The 19,089-nt window shown below is 47.5% G+C and overlaps 1 protein-coding gene across 2 annotated transcripts in view; it reads left to right on the plus strand.

Moving 5' to 3' along the window:
- TBC1D31 (TBC1 domain family member 31) overlaps nucleotides 1-19,089 on the plus strand; it is a 696,792-nt gene that overhangs the window by 161,630 nt on the left and 516,073 nt on the right. For both annotated transcript variants that reach the window (XM_086966171.1, XM_086966170.1), the window contains exon 5: nucleotides 16,564-16,715. In XM_086966171.1, the coding sequence (XP_086822297.1) occupies nucleotides 16,564-16,715 (152 nt within the window). The remainder of the gene's footprint in view (nucleotides 1-16,563; nucleotides 16,716-19,089) is intronic.

A 19,089-nucleotide genomic window follows, 5' to 3' on the forward strand; every position in this document is an offset into this window, starting at 1 on the left:
TGTAGGTCACTCAGTGCACTTCTAATACAACTCAAACTCTTACAGGCTTTGTTACGTCTTACCTGCCTCAATGCTTTCATTTGCGAATTTTTTTTTTTCACCAGCGCCACCACTAAAACACAGCAGATGTAAAATTCCAATGTGCATAGGTGAAACCCCATTTTTCATGCATGCCACTGATCCAGCGGGCCAAAGGAAATTCAGTCTCATATGAACAAACTCCACACCATGATACTCACCAAAAATTAATAAATCTAACACTAGGCCCATAGATGACTGAGACATGAATTGACCAACTGAATCATATCACCTAATTAATCAAAACACTTTATAACATTTAATTAAGTCAATATCATAGGCAATGGATAAAGTAATGGTAACTCAAAGAAACAAACAAGACCAGCTTGTCGTTTCAAAATCTATTTTATTAACTTTATTAACAGGGCAAAGAGCATTTAAGAATTAGGTTCTTTTATTTGCATTTAATAAGCCGCTTTATTTTATTAGAAAGGCACATTAGACTGTCAGTTTAAATCAAAATCAGCATGAGAAATGCTTAAACATTTAGGAACTCATTCCCTAAACCCTATTTTCCTAACTATACTAAAATGAACCTAAGGAGAAAAAGTTAAGTATGGAAGTCTTACGTGAGAGGAAAGTCAGACAGCATCTCACGAGCACAGGAACAAGCCAACAGTGCTCTTTCCAAGGGGGCAATTTTATACCTTTTTCCTATCTAAAACTAACTAAAAGAATACAAATATTCGAGCAATACGAAGCACGATTGGTCGAAAGATGTCACTCGACAAAGTCATTTGCCTTTCACGTAGCAAAAATCACGCTCCTCAAGAGCGGCATTGTTCATTGTCTACGTGTGTCACAAGCTTTTCCGAAACTAGCAACATTTAGCCAAGTTCATCCGTTGCTTCCTCCGTCCAAGCTTTTCCGCCGCTACACATCCTGTCCTTGGCAATGAAAGTTTAACAAAGACCATTTCAATGCACCGTACAGCCTTGCTTTCACAAGCGTCTTTCAAAAAATTTTGAGGAAAATATTTTCTTTTCATAAACTGCTGTGCAAGGCCCAACTTCGACAGGACTTCGGACATCCATTTTAGAAATAGGCCACAGGCCTCTTTTAGCATGACTCTAGTATGCAAGGAAACACAAGACATCAATTAATTCAAGAAATGATAATTATTCTGTTACCCACCCCCTTTACTAATGTTAACCCATTAATCTAGGTTACCTAGCTTTGCATATAAAAGACAAACAAAACACAGGCACATAAAATGACACAACATAAACAAAAGCACATTTAAAAAGAATGCACATGCTATTATTTGAAACAGCCGCAGTTAATATTTGACAAAACAAAAGACAAGGTAAATATATTATTTTAAACGTAATGACAAACATGACAAGAGCACATATAATTAAACCCGCGTGTTCGTGTAGGTGCACATTATTCTAGGTTGAGTCAGTACAAAAACATGCAACACTCATTAGTGAATTAAAAATTATGGGAGTTTTAAATCAGCGTACTGGCTTTAAACTTATTTCTAAAGTCCGCTTCATCAGCACTTATATTCTTCTCTTGTTCACCCTGTAGCACAGCCTAGAAATCCACATGCCCTTCCTGTTAATATAGCTCCTAAATAAGGTCTAAATGTTCTTGCCGTGTATGTAATGAGAGTAAGGGCCTGATTTAGATGTTGGCGAATGAGTTACTCAGTCACAACGAAATATAAATATTCTAGCCTATGGGTTTTATATTTCGGCGGACGGGATATTCGGTACCTGGTGTGACGGAGTAACCCGTCCGTGAACATCTAAATTGGACCCTTCGCTTCCTATGCAGGATGCATCAGGTTCTGAGTTAAAACCAGGGGTTGAAGTAGGCAGGATTGGAGGGGCACGACATGCCCATACTTTTTTAATTTAAGGAAAACAGTTCCCCTACTCTCTGTGCAAAGATAACCGTACCGGGACGGTTAATTCCGAGAGCTGAAGTGTAAGGCAGGGCGTCTCCTGTAGTGTGAAACCAAAGGCCGGCAGATTGCTAAACAAGTCTTCTTGCCTGGGTGCTTGCTTACCTGAAAGAAGTTTAAATGTATACAACGAGCTCCTCGGCAAATGTAAAGGGAGCCCGGAAACCAGTATTGGCTCTAATTAATGCATTCAATTGACGATTCCTGATGACACAGATTTATTCTTTGAAAGTGGTATTGGCAAGGAGTTACAACCTGATGTGTGCTCTTTTTAAAGGGGCATAACGCAGGCCCCTGTACTGCACGCTAACTGTTCTCCACTGCTCCAACCAGGATTCAATGTCGTGTCTCTCTGGTTACAGACACAGACCTCTGCAGTGCATTAACTAATGGAGGTTTCAAAAATTACGATAGTGCACTTCCCTCTAATAATCTTAGCTTGCATTTGTTTTACATTTAAGCTGTGTTTTATTTCATATGTGCATAACTGAAAGTGAAAGACCCCAAAAAGTTACAAAATATTTTACTTTTTTAGCCACACCTTTGACCCCACCCCCACGCTTACTCGCTCTACCCCCATTGTGCATAGCATCACAGTTCCCTTACTTTGAAAAAAAATAAATTCTACTGCTGGTTAAAACCTAGTGTTCTGCCTTCCTTACCCTGGATGTTTCATTCAAATAGGAAGGTTTAGAGCTAGAAATTCTCTTTAGGAGTGAATTTACTCCGCTGACAGTCGAGTGTCTTTCCAATAGTCCCCTGCTTCACCTTTACTCAGTCGGCTTGCTCTCCTTATCTCCAAGCTGGCTACAGGAAAGACCAGAAAGCCCAAAAACTAGCAATCTTCTGTGGCGATTCTCTTGTGCAAGTGTCCATTGGGTGTGTGAGATGTGCCCTCACTCGCAAACAGTCTCTGTCCTATTCGTCCACCTGTCATGCGGGACATGGGACTGAACTTCTCTGGCACCTACCCTTTTTGTTTCTTTTGCTCCTTACGAGTCCTGGAAAGCAAGAGGTTTTCATTTTTTTTTCTTTCCATTTTTTTTTCTTTCCATTTGAGAATGATTGCTTGAAACAATTTCCATGACTAATTAAAACTTATTTTAGCACTGGCAAAAACTGGAAATTTGTGTGCCTGCAGGACCTAGCTTAATGAAAGTTGTCTCATCTGGACTATACCCACTTTTGGTTTTCTTCAGAGCAGGCTCAAACACTTTATAAATTCCCTCTCCACAGTCCGATGCTTCAATTGCAAGCGAGAAAAACACTGTAGAAAGAAAAATACTAAATTGAGTCCAATCTAGTTACATGAATGAAAGTGTAAACTACGAATGTGCCCATCTTAGAGGGCTTGTATATTTGTTTGTAAAACATTGCATGTGTCTTGTTTTCACCAGTAAGGCTGCACATTTTGTTGATAGATGTGCTTTAGTTTGTGTTACAGAACATCCGAATGTTTAAGCCCCATGAATTTTAAGGCTGTAGTCCACAATCGTTGACATGTACTACAACATTATGTAAGTTTCTTTTACTTTTTTTTTAGTGAACTACTATCTCAGGTGTTTCAATACGTGTTTCTGATTCTGTCCTTGATTGATGGAGCATTATTTTTAAGGTACTTGCTAAAACAAGCATTGCCATAGTTAATGCGCCCTACTTCCCGAGTTATGTTACAATATGTATACTTGTATATCAGACAACTCACAGCGGAGGGTAAAGAGTATGTGGAAGACTTTTGAATGCTGCAGAAAGATCCAGTAGGATGAGGGCCTCGGTGTCACCTCTGACCATCCAGATGTTGTCAGTGGCAGTGATGAGTACGGTCTCTGTACTGTGATTGGCCCTGAATCCTGATTAAGTGATGTTGAGGAGGTGGTTGTCAGTGACAGGGGTGGCATGCCATTTGTTTATCATCTCTTTTGCCTGGTTATATAGCATGGATATAGGCCAGGAGTGGGCTTATGTCTGTGAGTCTGGAGAGGGTTTCTTGAGAGGAGTACTGTGGCATGTGTTTAGGCGTCCTGGTAGGTGGCTGTGATGATCGAGTTGTTCAGGATCGTGTTGTGTTAAGCGCTCAGCCTAGATGTACCCCGGGAGAGCCACCTTCAGTAGCAGAGGACTGGGTGAGTGAATCTAGTGGGTTTGTAAGTCTTCAGTGTGAAGAATCTGCTAGGACAGAAAGGGCTTCTGCTGCTGACAGATGCATGCTCTGTGTGCTTGTATGTGTGTGTATTATCTACTGGCAGTCGCCAGTAGGTAGTTATAGTTAGGATGTTTTTTGATGTTTTTTCCATAGGAAGAGCATCTTTTGATTTGCCAATAACTTTGGTATCGTTTGACGAATGTTCGTGAAATTTTCAAAACTAGTTTGCCGCTCACTTCAGCTGCTGTCTTGAACATTTTGGGGTGATCCATCAAGCGGTGGCTGAGAAAAATGGGGGGGGGGGTTGCCCCAAACGCTTTTTTTCTATGTTAATTTCCATAGGACTGCTGAACGGAATCACACTAAGTTTGGCAGAAAGGTAGCTCTTGGTCCTGAAAACAAACTTTTTGTTAAATGTTGTTAATCCGTTCAGTAGTTGCTGAGAAATGTAAAGACATTCCCAGTTGTATATATAAGGACACCCCCGCGCCGCACGGCCACCAGCTGCTGCGTGTGCCCCATTGCCTGCCCTCTGCCTCACTGCCTGCCTCGCTGCCGGCTGCCGGCTGACTACGCTGTTGTTGTTTTTGCCGTGTTTTGACTTTCATTTGTGCCTGTATTCTATTTCTGTGCCCGTGTTAGCGTCCTATTCTCCTTTTGCATTGTTATTGTTTTTGTTGCCGTATCAGCGTTTTCCTTCCTGTTTGCCCGCCTACCTCGCCGCCCTCCGTCTTCCCTCCCCGCTCCCCGCTTCCCGCCACCACCGCAGACCCCGCCCCTTTTTTCCTTCTGTTCCCTCCCCGCTCCCGCCTCCCAGCTGCCCCGCCCACCCGCGCACTTGGCCTTATATGGCGACCGTGCGACGCAGGTGAGTGTGACCCACTTGTGGGACACCCCCGCGCCGCACGGCCACCAGCTGCTGCGTGTGCCCCATTGCCTGCCCTCTGCCTCGCTGCCTGCCTCGCTGCCGGCTGCCGGCTGACTCCGCTGTTGTTGTTTTTGCCGTGTTTTGACTTTCATTTGTGCCTGTATTCTATTTCTGTGCCCGTGTTAGCGTCCTATTCTCCTTTTGCATTGTTATTGTTTTTGTTGCCGTATCAGCAGTGGCGGTTCTTACATGGGGGCGTTTGGGCGCCGCCCCCCCTGCTTTCTCGCCGTGCGAGAAGGCAGAACAAATGCTAGTTATCATATTATATAAGTTATATAATATGATAACTAGCATTTGTTTGTGCCTTCTCGCACGGCGAGAAAGCAGAACAGTTTCCGTGTTTACAGTGGGAGTGTTACTCGAGGGCAGGGGGAGTGGCTTGGGGGAGTGGCTTGCCCACTATTGTTAATACTGACTGTTTGGACAGCCTGAGGCCGGTGCCCAAACAGACAGTATTAACTACAGTGGGAAAGCCACTCCCCCAAGCCACCCCCCCCCTGGCCTCAACTCTCCCTGTTCTCTGTATGCTGCAGCAGCAGCATACGACAGAAAACTACGTCACCTGGGGCAGCCGGCCGCACCAATCAATCTGCGGCAGTGGAGAGGGAGGCTGCCTGTCGCGCCGCCTTCCTGATGACGTGCTGCAGCAGGACAGGACTTCAAAACGAGGACGGCGGGAATCGGGACGGAGTCTCTGGTAAGTTTATTATACGATTTTATTTAAAATATATTGGTTGTCCCTCATTTCCAATCCCCCCAACCCCCACCCCGTAATGCCGGCGAATTAGAGCCCGCCATTAAAGGCTGTTCACCCAGGTTAAGACTAGAAACGGAGTTTTGAGTGATTCGGGAATCGGCCGCATTTTCTTTTCAATCCTGCATGCTCGCAGCAGTATATTTATAGATAGATTTCTGGCACGGAACCGCTTTTCTCCCTCATCTGATGGCAATATCCGAGGCCCTGGTGCCTCGGGCTCTGTAGTGTGGCCGGCAGGTTGGAGCAGCCAAGTGGAAGCATCGTCTGCAGAGTTGCAGATGGTAAAAGATTTTATGACAGGCCCAAGCATGAGGTCAAGCCAGCTTCCTTTCCAGCTAGAGAAATTCTTCATAAAACAGAATGTTGCCAGGGTGACGGAGCGACGTGCCATGCTGGGACATGAACATAAAGGACTGCAGGTGTTGGTAGTTCAGCGGGATAACACACCCGCTGCAGAGAGATCTGCGTGTTACTAAAAATCACTAGTAGGAAAGAGGTTCACTCGGATTGTCATCGTCTGAGGTTAGTTAAACGTTTATAGCTGCAATCGGCACGGTATTTATATTAAGCTACAGGTCCGAGTAACACATACATCCTGTGCTTGAAATGGAAAAATAGAAGTGCAGGTACTCTGTACCAGAGTACCTGCTAGTTTTTGAATAGTGCCAGCACTCTTCAATTAAAAGCATTACGTGTCTCTGGGGATTGCCTGTACTCTCCCATTGAAAGTATTACATCTGCCTTGATACACACGTATTAACCTCTTTCTACACATCTGCAAAGGGCTTCTAGTAACACAGCACACCCAGAGAGGAGAGAGAAAGTTGGAGGGGGGAGAGGGCGAGTCAGGGGAACAGGTTCTTCTTTGATGGAATACCAGATGAAAATAAAGCGCATTTAGATTTTAGCCCATTACTACCTTTTGGAGACAAGTTCATGGGGAGCCAGGAAACTTATTTGTCGATGTTTGTTTTGGTTTACCTGGCTCTAACAGATCGTGGTTGAATGATGTCAGTCTTCGGGGCGCAAACACGGCTGGGGGCAATTGCTGAACGTCTTCGCATGCAGTGACTAACAGCCTACAACTACAATAACGCCAGTGTCTGTGGGGAGGTTGCTTGCATTCTCGGGTCTGTGCTAAGCACCCCCACCTGCTCAGAGGCCCCAGCAGACGTGGTATTATCTACTGTAGTCTGTCACCAGGCAATGCCAGGCCTAGACAGGCTGTAATAAAGGAAACCTATTGAGTGCAGTGCAGTGAAGGGTGAGTGATGTCTGTGTGAGTGCAGGGTGAGTGATGTGTGTGTGAGTGCTGGGTGAGCAGTGTGCCTGTGTGAGTCCAGGGTGAGTGATGCCTGTGTGAGTGCAGGGTGAGTGATGTCTGTGTGAGTGCAGGGTGAGCAGTGTGCCTGTGTGAGTCCAGGGTGAGTGATGCCTGTGTGAGTCCAGGGTGAGTGATGTCTTTGTGAGTGCAGGGTGAGTGATGTCTGTGTGAGTGCAGGGTGAGCAGTGTGCCTGTGTGAGTGCAAGGTGAGTGATGTCTGTGTGAGTGCAGGGTGAGCAGTGTGCCTGTGTGAATCCAGGGTGAGTGATGTCTGTGTGAGTGCAGGGTGAGCAGTGTACCTGTGTGAGCCCAGAGTGAGTGATGTGGATGGGTGATTGCTGGCTTAGTAATGTGTCAGGGAAGGGTGAGTAATGGGTCTATGAGTGCAGGGTGACTGTGCCTATGTGAATGTTATGTTATGTTATGTTATGTTATTAGGGTTCTTCTATAGCGCAACGGCTACTCCAGTAGGAGTGTCCCGGCGCTTTAGCAGGGAGAATGCAGGGAGAGAGATGTATCTGTGCAAAGAGACTTGTCTGGCTACTCCCAGAGATGTATTCGCCAAGCCACCTCTTTCTCAAATGTGCTTGAGAATACACCATTTGCCCACCCTTTTTTCAAAATGTTCTCGTGGGAGAACCCCCAAACCCCCCATAGGTGGTTCGGCCTTGCTTGCTGCACTCGCTCGCCACAGTGCAGTATTTACGCCCCACCACTTTCAAATGTCACCAGCCGCCACTGCGTATCAGCGTTTTCCTTCCTGTTTGCCCGCCTACCTCGCCGCCCTCCGTCTTCCCTCCCCGCTCCCCGCTTCCCACCACCACCGCAGATCCCGCCCCTTTTTTCCTTCTGTTCCCTCCCCGCTCCCGCCTCCCAGCTGCCCCGCCCACCCGCGCACTTCGCCTTATATGGCGACCGTGCGAACGCGCAGCGGTCACGCGCAGCGGGCGCGCCGATTGTGCGCCGAAGCGCGCCAAAGGTAAGCCCGTCTGCGCCCGTCCGCGACCGGATCGCGACCAGCGCCAGGACCCCTGGCCCACGAAGACCCCGACCTACCCGCCTGACGTACTCCGCCGCCACCCTCATCGCACTCAACACCGGCCGACTCCCAGATTGCCACCAAGCCACACCACGACGCACCCACGGACCCTTCAGCTGCCACGCCTGCAAATTCACCTGCATCTGGACCTGCCCCGCACCAGCACCCGCCAAGTCGAACACCACCAGCACCCACCTCAAGTGCATCCTGCTCAACACCCGCTCCGTCCACAGACACGCCATCGAACTCTGGAACCTCCTAGACGCCACAGCCCCAGACGTTGCCTTCCTCACAGAGACCTGGATGAACGCCTCTTCAGCTCCCGACATCGCTATCCCAGAGGGCTACAAGATCGTCCGGAGGGACCGCAACGCCAACCAGATGGGAGGAGGCATCGCCATCATCCACAGGAACACCATCCGTCTCACGACCAGCACCGACAACACCCTGACCACCGCCGAACACCTGCATTTCCAGATCCACACCGACCCGAACACCACCCTCAGAGGCACCCTGATCTACCGACCCCCGGGACCACGCACACAATTCAGCGAGGACATCGCCGACTTCGTCAGCCCGCATGCCCTCCCCTCCGCCGACTACATCCTCCTGGGGGACCTCAACTTCCAACTGGAGAACAACAACGACCGCAACACCAGCACCCTGCTCGACAACCTCGCCAATCTTGGACTCAAGCAGCTGGTGTCCACCCCCACCCACCTCGCCGGACACACACTCGACGCAGTCTTCTCATCCTGCAAAGACATCGTCTTCAACCACGCCACCGGACTCCACTGGACGGACCACAGCTGCGTCCACTTCACCTTCAAGAGAACGACGACCCACCACCACCAGCAACAGGCCGCCCGCAGACCAGCTCGCCACCTCCCTGAGCCAGCACCCTCCTGCCAGCTCAGCGAACCCCAGCCAGGCCGCCGACAACCTCACAAAGTGGATCAGCAACTGCGCGGACGAACTCGCCCCGCTGAGGACCCCGCCCAGCAGACCCGGCAGCAAGAAAGCCCCGTGGTTCACCGACAAACTCAAGAGCTCCAAGAAGAACTGTCGAGCCCTCGAGAAAGTCTGGAGAAGGGAACCTACACCGGACAACAGGACCACCTTCAAGCTGGCCACCCGGAAGCACCACCAGCTGATCCGCGCCGCCAAGAAAACTGCATTCAAGGACCGGCTGGACAACAACGCACACAACTGCAAGGAACTCTTCAACATCGTGAAAGAGCTATCCAACCCCAGCGCAGGAAACCACGACATCACCCCATCGCAAGACCTCTGCAACTCCCTCGCTTCATACTTCCACAACAAGATCGCGGACATACACAACAGCTTCAACAACCAACCAACGCACACCAAGAACGAACAACCACCCCCCACCACCACCCTCCACCCCGATCAGCACCGAAGACACCATCCGCACGATGAACTCCATCCACTCCGGATCACCGACCGACCCCTGCCCTCACCACGTCTTCAACAAGGCTGACGCTGTCATCGCACCCCACCTGCGAGACATCATCAACACATCCTTCGACACCGCCACCTTCCCTGAGAGCTGGAAGCACGCCGAACTCAGCGCTCTACTCAAGAAACCCACAGCGGATCCCACCGAACTCAAGAATTACCGCCCCATCTCGCTCCTCCCGTTTCCAGCCAAAGTCATCGAGAAGACGGTCAACAAGCAGATGGCCGCCTTCCTCGAGTCTAATGGATCCCTCGACCCCTCACAGTCCGGCTTCCGAGCCAATCACAGCACCGAGACCGCCCTCATCGCCGCCACCGATGACATCCGAGCCCTGATGGACAACGGAGACACAGCGGCCCTCATCCTCCTAGACCTCTCCGCGGCATTCGACACGGTCTGCCACCGCACCCTAGTACAGCGCCTCAGCAACGTCGGAATCCAGGACAAGGCGCTGGAATGGGTCATCTCCTTCCTCGACGGAAGAACACAGAGAGTCCGCCTACCACCGTACAAGTCAGAAGCCACCAAAGTCATCTGCGGCGTCCCTCAAGGATCCTCGCTGAGCCCCACCCTCTTCAACGTCTACATGAGCCCCCTCGCGGCCATCGCACGCCAGCACAACCTCAACATAATCTCCTACGCCGACGACACCCAGCTGATCCTCTCCCTGACCAACGACCCCGCCACCGCCAGAGCCAACCTGCACGAAGGGATGAAAGAGGTAGCCGAGTGGATGACGACCAGCCGCCTGAAACTGAACTCGGACAAGACGGAGGTCCTCATCCTGGGCCCCTCACCCTCCGCCTGGGACGACTCCTGGTGGCCTCCCGCCCTGGGCACCGCACCCAAACCGACAGACCATGCACGCAACCTGGGCTTCATCCTGGACTCCTCCCTCTCCATGACCAGGCAAGTCAACAACGTTTCCTCGGCGTGCTTCAACATCCTACGCATGCTATGAAAGATCTTCTGGTGGATCCCCACCGAGACCAGGAAGACCGTCACCCAGGCCCTCGTCACTAGCCGACTGGACTACGGCAACGCCCTCTACGCCGGTACCACCCCAAGCTCCAGAAGAGACTCCAGCGGATCCAGAACGCCTCAGCCAGACTCATCCTCGACATCCCACGAACCAGCCACATCTCCGGACACCTGAAAGACCTTCACTGGCTCCCCGTCAACAAAAGAATCACCTTCCGCCTCCTCACCCACGCACACAAAGCCCTACACGACCAAGGCCCGAGCTACCTCAACAGCCGAATCAACTTCTATGCTCCCAAACGCCACCTCCGATCAGCCAACCACGCCCTCGCCGGCGTCCCCCGCATCCGAAGAGCGACTACAGGAGGAAGGTCCTTCTCCTACCTGGCCGCCAAGACCTGGAACTCCCTCCCGACCGACCTGCGCCTGACCCAAGACCACCTCTCCTTCAGGAAGAAGCTGAAGACCTGGCTGTTCGAGCAGTAGCGGCACCCCCCCCCCCCCCCACCCCCAGCGCCTTGAGACCCTACGGGTATGTAGTGCGCTTTATAAATGTCATTGATTGATTGATTGATGTGGTGGATCCATGACCCCTCCCCATCACCTGCTGGTATCTAATTGGCTGCCAACACTTCAAACCAGGAAGTGTTAGCAGCCATCTTGTCACTTAGTTGAACCGAGTCCCAAGAAAAAAGATTTCAAAAAAGGAAAGGAGGCAAGGTAAAAAAAACCCTGACCCCCCTAGGCCTCTTTGGGCGGGAGGGAGGGGGTCCTACAAGGACCCCCCAGGGCCCAAAAAGCATTTTTTTTAAATCCAAAAAACAAAACCGAAGTGCGGTCTTCCGCGCTTTGTTTACTATAGACCGATTGGGCCTGGTCCCGGAGCATGTTTAAATATGTAGGAGGGGCTGCATGGGTCCCTCCTCCTAGAATACCTAAAGCCACCCCCCGCAGCCCCATGGACCGCCACCTCTCCGGGTCTATGCATAACAGTAATGCAGGGGCCACACAGCCCCCTGCAGTCCCAGGGACCACCACCTCACCGAGGCACATACATTAAAAAAAAAAAAAGCTGGGGAGGCTCTATGGCCTTCCCCGTAGCCCTGGACTGCCACCACCTGGTGGCTAAAATAAATAATGATGCATTGGGGGCTCTAGCCCCCCCATGCAGCCCCGGGACTGCCACCTCCCTGGGGCACAAATACATTAATGAAGGGGGTCCTTTGCGGGCCCCGAGGACCGCGCCCTAGGGTATTGGGTCTCCAGGGCCTAAATTGGCCAAGGAGGGGGTCCGCACAACCTCCCCCCCCCTTTGTTTTAAATTTGTTTTTTATTTTTAGGTCTCGCCTCTCAATGCACATGCGCATTGAGCGAGACTATAGGGGCTTAAATAAGCTTTACCTAGACTGGCGATTTGATGCTGTGCCCGTGCGCTTTTAGGTCAATGCGCGTGCACATCATCAAATCGCCATCTGTTCCCCAGCAGCACTCCTCCCACACCTTTGAAGTGAAGCTTAGCTTCACTTCAAAGGCCCCTGCTGCTTCACACCCTCATCGCCGCTCTCCCCGCTCGGCCCCCTCCCCTGCCCGCCGTGTCGCATTTCTCCTCCCCCCCTCCCCTTCTCTGCCTTCCCTCATCGCCGCTCTCCCCGCTCGGCCCCCTCCCCTGCCCGCCGTGTCCCATTTCTCCTCCCCCCTCCCCTTCTCTACCTTCCCTCCGTCTTGTTTTCACAGACGGCGTGCTGGCTTTAATCAGGCTCCTTTGTTTGTACTTCTGCGATCTCATAACCCAAGCTCAGCTAGTTTCCTTTTTGTTTTGTCTGTCCAGTGGGATTACTGGTTTATTTTATTTTCCGCATCCTTTCCTCATTCCCGTGTTATTACCCACGTGTGCAGGGAGCAATACTGCTCACTCATGGAACACTGCTCATTCCCCCACGGACCTCCTCCCGAGGTGGCAGGCACATTGGCCGATCCTTCCCCTCACCTCCTGGGGCTGGCGAACCCTACTTGCAGCCTGCTGGTGCACCGCAGTGTTCCTCGCAATGCAATAATAGGTGTGCCTCTTTTATTCTGTTTGCCACAGTTAGGTATTAGTACTACTTTCACTCTGTGTCTATGCTTTAAGCTACTAGAAGCCGTTTGACCCATTGCAAAATAGGATCTCAGAGAAGTATTGTACATTATATATGTAAAGCGTAAGTGCCTCTCTAGGAAGCCCTGTAAGATTTAAAACTTCAGGCCCAGAAAAGAGAAGTAAATTTATTAAGATTTTTTTTACTCAAAGGGCCCTCTTGAAATAATAGTTGTTTTGAGAACATCTGTGGTGTCAAAGGAATTTTTGCTCCAGCGGTGAACAGGAAATGCTAATTACCATACATACCTCCAGAATCCTTTGCGCACAAAACATCGTGTTTATGAGGCTGACAGGTAATAGAGTACAGTTCGGAGTTTTGCTCCTGGTTTCTTATTGCCCATTGACACTGTGGCTTGCACAATCTGTCAATTTGTTTTTTATTCTACCACTCGGCAAAGTACCATTAGATGTGTGCTTAAAAATATCAGCAGTACTTATTCACTCGTGCACGGCTCGCTCTTGGATTTATTTTTATTGGCCATTAACTCTGTGGTTTGCGCACTCTGTCAATTTTTTACAAACAATTTTTTATATTCTCCCACTGGGCAAAGTAACATTTGCTGTGGGCTTAAAAATATCAGCATTCGTTAATCACTCATGCATGGCTTACTTTTTTTGTCTCTCTCTCTCTCTCTCTCTCTCTCTCTCTCTCTCTCTCTCTCTCTCTCTCTCTTCGTTAATCACTCATGCATGGCTTACTTTTTTTGTCTCTCTCTCTCTCTCTCTCTCTCTCTCTCTCTCTCTCTCTCTCTCTCTCTCTCTCTCTCTCTCTCTCTCTCTCTCTCTCTCTCTCTCTCTCTCTCTCTCTCTCTCTCTCTCTCTCTCTCTCTCTCTCTCTCTCTCTCTCTCTCTCTCTCTCTCTCTCTCTCTCTCTCTCTCTCTCTCTCTCTCTCTCTCTCTCTCTTTCCTTCATTTACTCTATCTTCCCTTATTTCTATCTCTCTCTTTGACTCCCCTTCATTCACCTTTATTCTTTTTCCTCTTTTCTCTCACTCATTCCCACACTTGACAGGACCAACAGTGGGCGCTTCTTACATACAGGTACAACAGAGGGCGCATCTCACACAGACAGGAACAGAGGATGCTTCTCACACAGACAGGAGCAACAGAGGGAGCATCTCACAGACAGGAACAACAGGGGGCGCATCTCACATAGACAGGAACTGGGGGAGCATCTCACACAGGCAGGAACAGGGGGCACAACTCACACACACAGGACCAACAGGGGGCGCATCTCACAGACAGGAACAACAGACATCTATCTATCGCCCTCACTCTATCGCCATCACTCTATCTATCGATCGCCCTCACTCTATCTATCTATCGCCCTCACTCTATCTATCTATCGCCCTCACTCTATCTATCTATCTATCTATCTATCTATCTATCTATCTATCTATCTATCTATCTGTCTATCTATCTGTCTATCTCCCTCACTCTATCGCCCCTCACTCTATCACCCCTCACTATATCTATCCCTCTTACTCTATCAATCTATCTATCGCCCTCACTCATCTATCTATCGCCCTCACTCATCTATCTATCGCCCTCACTCATCTATCTATCGCCCTCACTCATCTATCTATCGCCCTCACTCCATCTATCGATCGCCCTCACTCCATCTATCTAGCGCCCCTCACTCTGTCAATCTATCTATCACATTCACTCTATCTATCGCTATCTATCTATCCATCTATCCATCGCCCTCACTATATCTATCTATCTATCTATCTATCTATCTATCTATCTATCTATCTATCTATCTATCTATCTATTTATCTATCTATCTATCTATCTATCGCCACTCAATCTATCTATCTATCGCCCTCACTATATCTATCTATCTATCGCCAATCTATCTATCTATGTATCGCCCTCACTATATCTATCTATCTATCGCCACTCAATCTATCTATCTATCTATCTATCGCCACTCAATCTATCTATCTATCTATCTATCGCCACTCAATCTATCTATCTATCTATCTATCTATCTATCTATCTATCTATCTATCTATCGCCACTCACTCCTATCTATCTATCTATCTATCTATCTATCTATCTATCTATCTATCTATCTATCTATCTATCGCCACTCACTCTATCGATCTATCACCCTCACAGCATCACTCTGTGCAACAACAACTGGTTCAAATATGTTCTCTCAATGTTTCAAGCTTTATTACAATTGTCACAAAAATATGTTAATATTTCACCTCTGTTCTTGGATTTTCGTCTCAATAAAATACACTGAACATATTCTTCACAAAAGTTATTTACAATACTTTAAGCTATTGCTATTATAAATTACAAGAACTTTTATTTAAGTATTAATTCTTTAAAAAAAATTAAAGCCATTTGTATTTGTAATATGAATACATCTAAGTCACGTACATACAAAACATGTTGCATTACAAATGCTATAGGTGTCACATTTGCAAAAGTTAAAAGTATTGGCATTGTAAACGACAAAGCTATTAATTTTGCTATTTTCAAGACCAACACATAAAAAAAAAATTGTCATTTACAAAACCAATAGATCCAACTTTTCTAATGCGAGACCTATTGCATTTCCAATGCTTCTTTAAAAGAGGCAGGGCCCAGGGATGGGGTTTCCGGGGCCCATAACTGTCTAGTAGAGGCCCCCCTTTCTAAAACATAGAAAAAAAAGGAGAAAAAAAGCCAGCAACTCGCCGGAGGCCCGCCCTCTTTCTCCACCACTCTGTAAACGCACTTCCTGGCACTACTGGTTGGGGGCTTAAGTCCCCTTGGCTGCTGAGGGTCTTAAGAGCCCAACAAGACCTCCTGTTACCTTCAGTAAGCCCCACACAGGGTCAATGTATCAAAATATGTAAGTTTCTCTTTCTGCCTGCGCTATCTACAATCTTTAACTATGTAGGCTACTTTATAGAATGCGATCCATTAAAATACCCGGGTTTTCTACCACATATAGACGTGTTTCCCAGGCTGGATTTTGAAGATGAGCTAGCCAGACTCAAGAGGCGTCTTACTTTTGAAAATAGAGCAACACCCATTTCCAGGTCATGGCTGTTAACAGTAGACGGGAAACAGATAGATGGACCACATCACTCCTTAGATACATAGTCTATTTCATTTAGCATCTTTTGTGTGTGTTATTTCGCTCTCATTGTTCCTCCTCTTACTCTCTCCTACCCAACCTCACATTTGAACCCCACATGCCCTCATCATTCCTGCTAGTATTGCAATTATATTGAACTGCTTGTATCTAATACTTTAGTGAAGAGTACCAACTGGGTTTGCAGGGAAAGAGCCTGATCTTCCGTTCTTTAGATTAACGAATACCCAACAGACTAGAATGAAATGAAAGGTAAAGGCCATACGGATGTTTAGTGTTAAATGAAACTAAGAGTTCTTTGTATATCTCTTACAGGAGGACCTACTGCAGTAACAGTTTATGCAGGTTGTTTTTGTAATTCTGAAGTAGCGTCATTGCATTCGTATATGGATAGTAAATGTATGTATACCTTTGATTCTAACTGGGATTCCAGAGGTCAAAGTAAAGTTCTAAGAATTATGTGGCTCTAAAGAGGCATTTTCTATTTTTCTAAATAACAACCGTGTGCTGGCTCTCTTACCTGTTATTGCTAGACTAAGCCCGATGTAATATCTGTACTGTATGCTTCTCCTTGCTTAGAGCCTAAGACCCATACAAAAATCTGTCAATAAATTGTTGACTGCTATTTTTTAAGTATATTTGACTGGCCCCACTGAATCTTACATTTGTGTTTGGTTTTCCTTAAAGGTGTTCTTTCTACCAATGAGTAACATCATGCTTAGCTGTTTTAAGGACGGCTCCATATTCGCCTGGGAAAGCGACACTCTTACTTGTAAATACCAATTACCAGCTCTAGAAGAAGGAGCAAAGTTTGATTACAAAGCTTTTGCAGTAAGCAGGTACAAGTAACTCAAAAGCATTTACATTTGTACTTTTCTATATCACTTTTGTATTTTCTTTCTTTGAACTGTTACTTTTGAGTCTTATATGAATTAATGTTATTCATAAAGTGTGCAGCTAACAATCATCACGACACTAAATCAACAGCAGGGGCGATGAATGCCAAAATCACGATTGTAGCTGCAGGTCCTAACAGAACAGAAATGTTTTCATGGCACAGCAGAAGCCAGATTGTTTTCAATCTTCCTTCATGCAGAGAGCGATTGTGCCACAAAATGGGGACTATGTGGCGAAAGGAGTGCACGCCTTGGCACGATCCTTTGACATGAAGTATCCAGTCCCACAAAAGGCCCTAACTAGGCCTCCTCGAATGTCATTGAATCTTTTATTCTGTCGCAGATCGTTTTCAATTTGTTGATTAAAAAAAAAAAGGCAGCGTTGCTTGTCGCAGAACACCCCCGAACATGGCAAAAGCAGGGTAAGTTGGTGAATGTCCGGATGATGAGCAAATGGAACACGAGCCCAAGTCCCATGCCTCTGTAATTTGTTACACAGATTTTACCTGCCTGAAATCTTTTCTGTAGCTGTTTAGTTGAGTTTTGTAAGTCTTTTTCGTTTTTTTATAAACCTACTTTATTGAATTGTCCGTGCCAAAAACAAGCTCCAGGAGCCATTTTATACATGTAAGACATGACATAATATTGGAATAAATATGGAGAATAGGGCTTTTGTACTTTAATAACATAAACCAACGAAAAAGAAAGAAAAGAAAACTAGCTGCGATAGCAATGGAAAAAAGGGTATCATTTTTAAGATATGACTGTCTCCCTGGATGATGTTCCGGCAATCATCCACTTCATCAACTTTATGGCGGTGCATGCAAATGTTACACTATACAAGAGGCAAAACCCCTGGGTCCAACAATGTGGACTGTGGGGTCTGTAGGATCAGGACAATTCCCCTAACGTCTTCCCAGCGTTTGCCATATATGTGTGTGTTTGAGGGCTTACCCGGGCCCTAAATACCGGCTCTTCCAACACCATGGAAAAATCTTGTCCATGCTTCCATACCCTTAACAGGGGAGGGTAATGTGCTTTCCAACAGCGGGCTATATCTCGTTTGGCCAAGGTCAGACCCTGAAACAGTATGTGACGTTTGTATCTGTTGCCCACGATGTCCTGCGTGATGTGAAGTAACACGAGCCATGGTGTACTGTGTATTGTCCTCCCCAGCACCTCAGCCAAACATCTGTGAACGCCCCTCCAAAACCTGTCCAGAACCGGACATGCCCACACTGTGTGGATGGAAGTGGCTTCCTCCACCCCACAGCGTAGACAGGTTGGGGAAGCAATAAGAGACATGCCCTGTATAGCCGCACCCGGGTATAGTGTGCTCTGTGCAGGTATTTTAGCTTTATCAGGCACGAGGAGATGGCAGCCGACCTGGGGGACTCAAGAGCCTCCCGCCAGTCATCATTATTTATTTGTTTGCCAGGTCTCCCAAAGAGATTCAAGTGTAGACCCGCTGTGGGTGATCAGTGTTTGGTATATCTTAGAAATGTTATGGTTCTCCAATTCCCCAGTATTGGATCTTTCAGAGATTCACATGCTTGAATCATCCCCGTTGTCTTAGTGGGAGCCCCACGGTATACTTATAACAGCAGAAGTTAACACTACCATAGGCTACAATGCAATGAACAGTCACTGTAATAGCCTATCCATTTCGTTTTGTAAAATGAACCAAACTTAAGTAGTAGCCAATCAGGCAACAACACCCTGTAGAACACTCCCAAGAGAGGGTAGGTTCCTCAGATTTGCAAACACAAGTGTGAAACTTTTTATCTTGAGGAAATAAGAGAAGCATCTTAGGGGAGGAGAGTGGGTTGTGTGTGAATCCATGAAAGATACCAATACTGGAGAACCGTAGTTACAGGTAAGTAACTCATTTTCTTCTCCAGTATTGGATCCTTCATAGCTTTAGATGCTTGAATCAGAGTAGCTAGCAGTTGCATAGATAAATGCATATAGAAATAATCCAATATATACATATCTACCCGGAGGATGGTGGGTAATAATATACATGCATATACTGATATATAACTGCTGGAAAGGTTGCCTCCCGGTAAGGAGCACTCGAACACAAGTGCTAAGCTTCAAGCTTTATTAGGCATGCACAAAATCAACATGTCGATGTGTTTTCAGCTATGCCATGCAAAAATGCCTGACACGTTTCTGGGTGATTAACACCCCTTCCTCAGAGGCTCCGGCAGTTTCTTGTGTGCACGTGACACGCCCCTTTCCAAAATGCTGAATAGCGCGTCCTACGGGGGCCGTGCAGGTCTGGTATCTACCAGGTCTGACTTTAGGGAGCACA

Source organism: Lissotriton vulgaris, chromosome 4_1 (genome assembly GCF_964263255.1).
Source record: "Lissotriton vulgaris chromosome 4_1, aLisVul1.2, whole genome shotgun sequence".
NCBI lineage: Eukaryota > Metazoa > Chordata > Amphibia > Caudata > Salamandridae > Lissotriton > Lissotriton vulgaris.